At 46.1% G+C, this 11,089-nt stretch overlaps 1 protein-coding gene across 1 annotated transcript in view; it reads right to left on the reverse strand.

The window, feature by feature from the left end:
* The window catches only part of SOCS7 (suppressor of cytokine signaling 7), a 41,954-nt gene that overhangs the window by 20,083 nt on the left and 10,782 nt on the right, over positions 1 to 11,089 (reverse strand). The window contains exons 3-6 of the mRNA XM_008055712.2: positions 8,671 to 8,775; positions 8,120 to 8,221; positions 7,133 to 7,263; positions 5,846 to 6,014 (exon numbers count right to left, since the gene is read on the reverse strand). Of these exons, the coding sequence (XP_008053903.2) occupies positions 5,846 to 6,014; positions 7,133 to 7,263; positions 8,120 to 8,221; positions 8,671 to 8,775 (507 nt within the window). The remainder of the gene's footprint in view (positions 1 to 5,845; positions 6,015 to 7,132; positions 7,264 to 8,119; positions 8,222 to 8,670; positions 8,776 to 11,089) is intronic.

An 11,089-nucleotide genomic window follows, 5' to 3' on the forward strand; every position in this document is an offset into this window, starting at 1 on the left:
CAGAGTCTCACTCTGCTGCCCAGGCTGGAGTGCAGTGGCATGCTCACAGGCACTACAGCCTCGACCTGCTAGGCTCAGGTGATCCTTCCAACTAAGCCTTCCAAGTAACTGGAACTACAGGCATGCGCCACCATGCCTGACTAATTTTTCTTTTGATTTATTGTAGAGATGAGTTCTCGCCAAGTTGTCTAGGCTGGTCTCGAACCCGTGAGCTCAGGCAATCTTCTCACCTCAGCCTCCCAAAGTGCTAGGATTATAGGCGTGAGCCACTGTGTCTGGCCCTCAGTGATTTTCTTAAGGGCGTCTGGAAAATTGTCTGCTGCCTCTTGGTCAGGAGATGTTGCTTCTCCTATTATCTTGACTTTGCAACCGAAATCTTTCTCAAAGTACCAAGCCATCCTTTGCTGCATTAAATTATACAGCTTTAGTTTTTTCATATTCCCTTTGCTTTGTCAGAAAATGACTTTCCTTTTCTTGAATCATATTAAAGGCTATAGGTACAGCTTTATTATAGCAACCCTGCACCCACAGAGAGGCTGCATTTTCTGCAGGGCGCGGTGGCTCACACGTGTAATCCCAGCATTTTGGGAGGTAGAGGCAAGAGGACTGCATGAGCCCAGGGGTTCAAGACCAGCCTGGGCAACATGGTGAGATCTCGTTTCTACAATAAATCAAAATTAGTCGGGTATAGTGGTGCATGTCTGTAGTTCTAGCTACTTGGAAGGCTGAGGTAGAAGGATTGCCTAAGCCCAGCAGGTTGAGGCTGCAGTGAGCATACCGTTGCACACAAGCCTGGCTGACAGAGTGAGTTACCAACTCAAAAAAAAAAAAAAAGCCTGCATTTTCAATATGAGAAGAGGTATTTTGCAAAGGATGTAACACATGCTGGTGTTAGTTGCATCAATAGCTTCACAAATATCCTTTCCCGTTTTTTTGCACATCAAATTTTTGTAATTTTTGCAGAGACAAGGTCTTGCTATGTTGCCCAGGCTGGTCTCAAACTCCTGAACTCAAGCAATTCTCCCACCTTGGATTCTCAAAGTGCAAGCATTGTAGGTGTGAGCCACCATGCCCAGCCACATGGCATTTCAAGAAGACAATCACAATCCTTGCTCTATGGTAACAAGAGGCAGCTACGAAATTAACACAGTAGCACAGTATGCACTACTAGTTAATTTTACGTGGTTATGACTTAATATTGTATATTTTATTTTATTTTTTATTTTATTTTTTGAGTTGGAGTCTCACTCTGTTGCCCAGACTGGAGTGCAGTGGCATACTCATGGCCACTCCAGCCTCGACCTGCTGGGCTCCGGTGATCCTTCCACCTTAGCCTTCCAAGTAGCTGGAACTATAGGCGCACGCTACCATGCCCAGTTAATTTTTTATTTATTGTAGAGATGAGGTCTCGCCAAGTTGCCCAGGCGGGTCTCGAATCCACGGGCTTGGGCAATCCACTCACCTCAGACTCCCAAGGTGCGGGATTACAGACTGAGCCACCGAGCCCGGTTTATTTTATTTTATTTTATTTTATTTTTATTTTTTTGAGTTGGAGCCTCGCAGGCGGGTCTCGAACCCGTGGGCCAAGGCAATCCACTCACCTCATCCTCCCAAAGGCGTGGGATTACAGACTGAGCCACCGAGCCCGGCTTATTTTATTTTTTAATAGAGATGGGGTCTTGTTTTGTTGCTCAGGCTGGTCTTGAACTCCTGACTTCAAGTGATCCTGCCACTCTGGTCTCTCAGAGTACTAAGATTACAGATGTGAGCCACCACCGTGTCTAACATTGTATCTTCATGCTTGCTTACATTTCCCTCAACTATAAATGGTGCCATGTGTCTGTGTGATTAAGTTTTTTGGTTGTTTTTTGAGCTGAACTCTCACTCCATTGCCCAGGCTAGAGTGCAGTGCCACACTCACAGTCACCCCAGTGTCGACCTGCTGGGCTCCAGCAATCCTTCTGCCTCAGGCTTCCAAGTAGCCGAAACTACAGGCATGAGCTACCAAGCCCGGCTAATTTTTGATTTTTGATTGTAGAGATGAGGTCTCGCGAAGTTGCTCGGGCCAGTCTCGAACATGCAGGCTCAGGCAATCCACTCACCTGGGTCTCTCAAAGTACTGGGATTACAGGCTGAGTCACCCAGTCCGGTCTGCTTAGGTTTTAATAAATTTTAACTTAATATAATTTATGCATTTTTTATGATAGCAAATATTAAACTAGTATCTACATATATTTTATACATTTATGATATACCTAACTTTTTAATTTTTTCCACATACACAGTTTGTGAGTTTTTACAAATTACTGGAAATCTCCAAAATCTTTTTCTATATATTTATTTTAAAAATCCTCATAGCCGAGCTTGGTGGTTCAGCCTGTAATCCCAGCACTTTGGGAAGCCAAAGCGAATGGATTGCCTGAGTCCACAGGTTAGAAACCAGCTCAGGCAACTTGGCAAGACCTCGTCTCTAAATAAAAAACTAACCAGGTGTGGTAGCACATGCCTATAGTTTTGGCTACCTGGAAGGCTGAGACAGAAGGATTGCCAGAGCCCAGCAGGTCAACGCCGGGGTGACCGTGAGTGTGTCACTGCACTCTGGGTGACAGAGCGAGACTCCAACTCAAAAAAAACAAAAAACAAACCAAAAAAATCTTCATATAAGTGGACCTGAGCAGTTCAAACCTGGGCTGTTCAAGTATCAACTGTATATACTTCCTAAAAAGACCATACAGAACAGGCGCGGAAAGATAGGCACAGCAGTTTTGTGGGCCTCACTCATTCGTGTGTGTGTGTGTGTGTGTGTGTGTGTGTGTGTGTGTGTGTGTGTGTGTGTTACAGCAAATATAAAGCTAAATCTTCTTTTGGGGGGCTGGAGTCTCACTCTGTCACCCAGGCTGGAGTGCAGCAGCACACTCACGACCACCCCAACATCGACCTACTGGGCTCCGGCGATCCTTCTGCCTCAACCTTCCAAGTAGCTGGAACTACAGGTATGCGCTACCACGCCCAGCTCATTTTTTTTTTTTTTTTTAATTTACTGTAGAGACGAGGTCTTGCCAAGTTGCCTGGGTTGGTCTTGAACCCGTGGGCTCAGGCAATCCTCTCGCCTCGGCTTCCCAAAGTGCCGAGATTATAGGCTGACCCACTGAGTCCGGCCAAATCTAAATCTTCCTTCCTTCCTTCCTTCTTCCCTCCTTCCCTTCTTTTGGAGTGTGAGTCTCACTCTGTCATCTAGTTTGGAGGACAGTGGCACACTCCCGGCCACCCCAGCCTCGACCTGCTGGGCTCCGGTGATCCTTCCGCCTCAGCCTTCCAAGTATCTGGAACTACAGGTATGCGCCACCCCGGCTAGCTAATTTTTTGATTTATTGTAGAGATGGGGCTCTCACCAAGTTGCCCAGGCTGGTCTCAAACCCATGGGCTCAGGCAATCCTCTTGCCTTCTCCTCCCAAAGTGCTGAGGTTACAGGCATAAGCCACTGCACCTCAGCTCTTTCTTTCTTTAACTTCTAAAATCCTGTGCCCCAACATGTTACAAAGATCCTACCTCAAACTTTAGGATCCCAAAAGTAAAAGGGAATCTGAACTCCCATGACTTAAAAAAGTGCTATATTCCAAAGGAATCACCAACAAAAAGGATACAAAAAAGGGTTACTAATTATTTAAGAGATCCGCAGGTTGGAATCTCTCTAGTTTCTCTTATAGTATTACTTAAAAAGACAAAGACAAACATTTCATTGACAATTGGTAACTGAAATGCCCAAAAGGTTTCTACCAAACATTCCATTTATTCAAGGAAGAAAAGTCCTTTGAACAAACAATAATTGGAGAACCATTTGAAAAAGCTCTTATACCTGGCATCTCACCTATCAGGAACCTAAAGGTGGAACATTTATTCATCATTCCCATGGCCTGGACATTTTAATAGGTTTAACAAAATACTTCACTATGAAATGCTTTGTTTGTATTTGATTTTGCTTGTCTTATTTTTATTTTTAGGAACAGCAGGAAAATAGGTAACAGTCCTCCCCATCTACTTACATAATTCATTCTCAGGTCTTTGGACTGAAGTTCCTTTTTCTCCATGCATCTCTAAGACCAAGGTGGGGACAGAGGGAAACACAGACAAAGTTGTGCTCACCTAAACAGCTCCTTCCTGCCTCACAGGAGAGCCAGATGCAAGAAAAGTCAACACAGCATGGACTGAGAGTGGGAAAGACACCATGGTGCCTGAGAGGAGCACAATGGAGGCACTGGCTCCAGATGCAACATCTAACAAGAGTTCATTTATGGTTGAACACACATGGGGAGATTGTGAAGGACTGGTGGGGGCAACCTCCTTAAACTCCCCAAAGTGGCTGGGCACAGTAGTGAGAGGATTGCCTGAGCCCAGGGGTTTAAGACCAGCCTGGGCAACATGGCGAGACCTCATCTCTACAATAAATAAAAAATTAAGCTGGGCTCGGTGGCTCAGCCTGTAATCCCGCGCTTTGGGAGGCTGAGGTAAGTGGACTGCCTGAGCCCGCAGGTTCGAGACCCGCCTGGGCAACTTGGCGAGACCTCATCTCTACAATAAATAAAAAAAATCAGCCAGGCATGGTAGCCCGTGCCTGTAGTTCCAGCTACTTGGAAGGCTGAGGCGGAAGGATGGCCGGAGCCCAGCAGGTCGATGCTGGGATGACTGTGAACATGCCACTGCACGCCAGCCTGGGTGACAGAGTGAGACTCCAACTCAAAAAAGAAAAAAACAAATACAAAGAAAAACACTCCAAAGCTTTCTACACCTTTTATTTTTAGAGCTGAGATTTCACTCTGTCTCCCAGGCATGATTATGGCTCACCATAGCCTCAAACTCCTGGGCTCAAGCAATCCTCCCACTTCAGCCTCCCGAGTAGCTGGGACTACAAGAGCGCACCACCACACCCAGCTAGTTTTTTTATCTTTTGTAGAGACAGGGTCTCGCTATGTTGTCCAGGCTGGTCTTAAAACTCCTGGGCTCAAGCAATCCTCTGCCTTGGCCTCCCAAAGAGCTGGGATTATAGGTTTGAGTCACTGCGCCTGGCCTTACACTCTTTTTATTTGTAGCATACACAGTATTTTGACAAAGGATATATTAACCAGCCCCATAATCAATGGCCATCACAAGTTTCTGGCCCAAGTCAAACACAGATGCCCCAGTCAATCCAGAGAGCTGTTTAACAAATGAGCTCCTCGGCATGACTGGAACAGGAAGTATCACCTGACCACAAAGAAACAGCTACCACCAGGATGATGGCAGGTAGTCTAAAGCATGTTGAGCCCACAATCTCAGCATATGGATAAATATATAAATATATCCAAGAGACTACAAACCTGACCAAAAGAAGAAACTACTCCACGTTGCCTGGGAGGAAGTAACTATCAGGCAAAGAAATTCAGAATTCAAGCTCAACACTAATTTCTCCTGTGTATATGATTTAACAGAAAGTATTTCTAGATGGTAAGTTTAATTATGAACAAAAGCTTGCAAGAATTTGTCTAATGGCCCTAGACTGTTTCTTTCTATCTAAAGAGTCTTACTGGCTCAATTCTTCAAAGCTTCTTCGAAAGTTTTGTTCAGGCACTCCTAAATAGGAGAAAAGAGGTTGAGAAGACTTGTAAACGAACACTTACTCTCCCTCCCCCACCATCTTTCCTAGTGGCTGAAACCAGCATCCATACCAACATTCAAATGAATCTAAGAGATTTTTTCCCCCTGTTCATAGTTCCATTCCTTCAAATCCATCCTGTAAAAAAGCCGATTAGCAAAGGTAGAGAAAGACAAAGGGGGAAGGAGGTACTCTTGAAACACCAGCGTCACTTACCTCTGTAGTGCTCCATTCTGGTGTGGTGGGTGATACCCTGTGATCGGAAACTGAGGCTCAGGATGTAGCGAGGATCGGAACTGTCTCGGACCAGGAAAGAACCATCTGGCTTCCCCTTCAGTTTCATCTCTGCATCTTCCCAATTCATTGGCCCCCAATACCAACCACACTACCACAGATAAAAAACAGTCAACTAGTTATCAGAAGACAGAAACATCAACATTTTCAGCACAATCTATCTTACCATGGGAGAACTCTCCATTCTCTAACATATTTCTTTTATTTTTTATTTTTAGTAGGAGTCTCACTCTGTTGCCCAGGCTGGAGTGCAGTGGCACACTCATGGCCACTGCAACCTCGACCTGCTGGGCTCAGGTGATCCTTCAGTCTCGGCCTTCCAAGTAACTGAAACCACAGGTGCGGACCATCCCACTTGGCTAATTTTTTTGATTTATTGTAGAGACGAGGTCTCACCAAGTTGCCCAGGCTGGTCTCAAACCCCTGGACTCAGGCAATCCTCTCGCCTCCGCCTCCCAAAGTGCTGAGATTACAGGAGTGAACCACTGCGCCCCGGCCTCTAAAGCATTTAAATAGGTAAAAGCTGCTGCAAGTTTCTCAACTATTAACAATAAACACCAGGCTTGTTTTACTTTTAGCTCTCCAAAGTAACAGAAGAAAAATTCTAAAATTCCATTACCAAGGGCCCAACCAAGAAAAGAAGAAGAAACTGGGTCAATCTACCAAAATCAGCTTAGACTGTATAAACATTTCTACATAACCTTTATTATGTCCAAATTTTCTTTTTTTTTTCTTTTTTTAAGTCGGAGTCTCACTCTGTTGCACAGGCTGGAGTGCAGTAGCACACTCACAGCCACTGCAGCCTTCACCTGCTGGGCTCAGGCGATCCTTCCACCTCAGCCTTCCAGGTAGCTAGAACTACAGGTGTGTGCCACCAGGTCTGGCTAATTTTTCTTGATTTATTGTAGAGACAAGGTCTTGCCAAGTTACCCAGACTGGTCTTGAACTCCTGGGCTCAGGCAATCCTCTCGCCTCTACCTCCTAAAGTGCTGGGATTACAAGCCTGAGTCACTGCGACCAGCCCAACTTTTCTTTCCCAAATTCAATTGTATTATGTCATAGAAATAGTGACAGCAGCATACTGTTTTGTCACTGTAAATACGGAAGCAAGTAAACTACTCTTCCTCTAAAAACAATAAACGATTGCTCAGGAACAGAAATGGGCTAGTGGAAGGAGCAGTGAGCTGCCAGGCCTCAGGCACTACCTACCTTCTCCAACTCTCGAAGGCTGGCTGCAAAGCTGCTCGAGTCAGGCCGGTAGAGGGGACACTGGAGGTGCTGCGGGGGCTGGCTGTGCAGGGATTCAGCTGCTCGGATGGGAGCAATCCGGGGAAATGCATCTGCAGGGCAAGAGAGTGGCATTCCCTTGCTTACCCTGCTGCTCCCAACCACAAGTAGACCCTCCCCGCAAAACAGAGATGCTAATTGAAGAGGGCCAAGGCATCAGAAGCTAAGCTGGGAAGGGTGGAAGCCAAAGCGGTGGGAAAGAGCTGATGGCTGGAACAAAAAGCTGTGTGGGCTCGTGGAAGCTGTGAAGGATGGGTGGGGGCACTTAACCCCAGGAAAAGGGAGGCAGCTGCTCACTAACCTGACTAGGGTGACTACTTCAGGGGCTTCACCAGCCTACAGCGATTCCAACTTCTCCCACCTCGAAGTGAAGTGCCGATAAAGCAGCCTTGGAAATAGTGACTCGCTTACTTGCCCAGGAAGAGTAAGGATTTTGCCAGGCAAGTAGAAAAGAATGCTGATTTCATTCATTTTATTCCTTGGGTACTGGAAACTGGCAAAGCAGGTATGGGCTACTAAATGCTTGGTACTTATTTACAAGGCTGCAGTAAATACTACAAGCTTAGAAATACCACAGACCCTTGAAAACTAGTCACCTCCTATCCTGAAATTAAGGCAGTTTCTTAGTGATGCCTGCTCAAGGATTGCAAAACAGTCTCAGCAGTAAAGAGATGAAAAAAATTCAAGCCTTTTATCTTTAGCAAAATCAGAATCATCTCCACAAAGGAAACGGGTTAGAAAAACTAGTTCTCAGGCTCATTTCCAAGGAGTCTGGTCTAGCCAGGGGGGAAAGATGTCAACTTTCTCCTGTTATTATTTCCATAAATAGATGTGTCCCGTCCTTCCATGGCACAACGCATCACTTTGCACTCCCAACTTTTACAAGTCTTGCCTCTAAACTAAGCTAACCTGGGGCATGGGGTGGAGGAGGCGGAGGTAGGGGGAAAGACTGCAAGGAAGACCCCATCGGAGCCACAAGGACAGATGCAGGCAGCGTCCCACTGATATCATCTAGAAGAAAACAAAAGCAAGAGGTTCAAAAATGAGCACAGAATGAGCGAGGTAAAGGCAGAAGACAGGGAGACGGACTCTCGGGCTGTCCTCTGGGACGAGATGGCCTGGCCTTCCCCCTGGCTTTTGGCACGGAGGGCAACAATCATCTTAATCTGATTTGCTTTGCTTGGAAAGCAGGAGAGTAAGGATATTCCTACACAGCCCCTTAACAGTCGATTCAAGGCAAGACAAATGTAAATCTAATTACTAGATGAACAGTAACTATGAAGGCACGCAGGTAAGACACCCATTCTCCTGCTTAGGGAGATGATGGGTGCTGAGAAAGGGACAGGAAATAACTGAGTCATCATTAGAAACCAGAAGCTTGGTTGGCTCCTGACAAAGACCAACTTCCTGATGCTTACCCCCCAGCCCCCCAGGGCAAGAAGGCAGAGAGAAGATGATACCTAGGAGGCTGAGGCTTCTTCTTGGAGGAGGAGGGGGAGTTGGAGGGTGCGGAGAGGTCAAGCCCCGCTGAGAAATGTCCACGTCCACAAGCGACACTGTTTCACCTGAGGGAGTTACAGAGCAAGCATGTTACAGAAGCACCTCACCCAAAACTGAGGCCAAAAGCAAAGGGAAGCAAAAAGCAAACCAGTAAGGGTGGAGGTCCAAGGTTCTCAAAAAGTTCAAAACCCAATTGTTTCCCCAGGCTGGAATCACCCCTGATCAAACCAGGGAAGTTAAAATTCTATCATTCCTTTACCCTGTTAGGAGTCAAGGAATCTTTAGGATAAAATCATGAAACTGTCAGTGGAATTCTGGTTCTGCCACTGACTTACGATCTAATCTTGAACAAGGGGTCTTCTTCTTCAAATGGAGCCCACACCATTTATCTTTTCAGACTTGTAGACTGATCTCTGCCATAGGAAGCAAAGCCAGTGGTTTGCTGTATGCCCAAAGAGACATGGAAAGCAAGTGCCAGAAAAATTTAAGGAGCACAAGGTAAGTTGAATGCAGACAAGGGTCTAGTGGGGGCTTTGAGTTCTTTCTGGATGGCCCTCCACACCTAGACTGTACAGAGTAGCCACCCATGAGAGACTCTGCTACTGAAGATATCAGTTCTTTTTTTTTTTTTTTTTTGAGTTGGAGTCTCACTCTGTTGCCCAGACTGGAGTGCAGTGACCTCTTCCGGCCACCGCAGCCTCGACCTGCTGGGCTCCGGCGATCCTTCCGCCTCAGCCTTCCAAGTAGCTGGAACTACAGGCGCACGCTACCACAGCCGGCTAATTTTTTTTTATTTATTGTAGAGAAGAGGTCTCGCCAAGTTGCCCAGGTGGGTCTCGAACCCACAGGCTCAGGCAATTCACTCACCTCGGCCTCCCAAAGCGCGGGATTACAGGCTGAGCCACCGAGCCTGGCCGATATCAGTTCTTAATAGGTGAGGTACAAAGGCTGAAAGTACATTTGTAACCCTAATAATTGGCTACTTTCACAGTCAGCCAAAAGTCAGGTGGTCCTAAGGGAAGCTTCTCAATAGAAACTTGGCAGAAGGTGGCCCATGGCTTCTCCTTTTCCCAGCATACCATGCAGTCTGTTCTCTGCCATACACACCACGACTATCCACCCAATTCTACCCACCTCCTCTCCAGGAATAATTTGCTTTGCTAGGACTGATCCACAGGTCAGACCTCAGAATTTCTCTAATTTAGCCCTTAGGATGTTGCCTCCAATACCTTTTACTTATTCAGAGCTGAATTAGTCTCTCAGCTAATATTTTAATGCTTCCCAGTTAAAATTAGGTGATCGATCTCTCCAAAAGGACAAGAGCTAGATTTCCAGAATCTAAACACACAGTTTTTTACAAAGGCCTTGAACACTAGGTTAAGATAACCAGAAAAGCTCAGCTAAGAGTCGTCAATAGAAGCTCAAGGAAGCCATACTAGACTCACCACATGGCTTAGTAACTGCGTTGCCTAGTAACTGAGAGCCAGGCTGCCCACAACTGCAAGGGGCCCAGACAAGCGTGTTTCCTGACAGGTCAGAGAGGACTCAATTGCAGGTGGAGCATGCACATAAAGGATGCAATTCAAGAGGGCTAACCTTGCCCTGAACCTGAAGCCACAAATGTGGGTGTGCCTTACTTTAAGGAGGAAACAGTGCTCAACTAGAAGGACATGCTACCACAGGGCAAGATTTTAACATTCTGGGCTTGGGTAAGAACAGAAACCCCCTTCTCCACTATAGCAGATATCTACACAGGTGCAACTCACTTGTTCTGACAAGCTCATGGTAGTATATTCAGTTGGTGGGGTCCCACTGGCCTGTTTAACATTTTCCTGGAAGTATCCATCCCCAAATCATAATTCTTCCAATCACCTTTCTGAGGAACACAATATCCAAAGGAGCTGGAGACTGAGATTTTTTCCAAAGGCTTCTCAGTCACAACCAGTGAGGAATAAGTACTCAGTTGCTAAGACCTGGGGCAGTGTGGTCAAGACCAACTTTTCTATAGTATATCCAAGAGGAGCTTCACCGCTGGCTGACATAACAAAAGATATCTCAGAAAAAGTTCTCCATAAAAGGAAAAGGCAGTTACTCGTTACCCAAGGATACTTAACAGCCTTGCTACTTTAGCAACTGTGTTCCCTGATGCAAGAGACAGACTTAAATTAGATACAACGAAGAACTAACAGCTGCAAGAACAGCAATCCCTAAAATGGGTAAGGCAAGAGCTCATATAATCCCCTTTGCCCAAAGTCTTTAAAAATAGGCCAGATAAACCGGGCTCAGTGGCTCAACCTGTAATTCCATGCCTTTGGGAGGCTGAGGTGAGTGGATTGCCTGAGCCCACAGGTTCGAGACCCGCCTGGGCAACTTGGTGAG

The sequence above is a fragment of the Carlito syrichta genome, unplaced genomic scaffold (assembly GCF_000164805.1).
Source record: "Carlito syrichta isolate Samal-C Ts95f unplaced genomic scaffold, Tarsius_syrichta-2.0.1 Scaffold301933, whole genome shotgun sequence".
Taxonomy (NCBI): domain Eukaryota; kingdom Metazoa; phylum Chordata; class Mammalia; order Primates; family Tarsiidae; genus Carlito; species Carlito syrichta.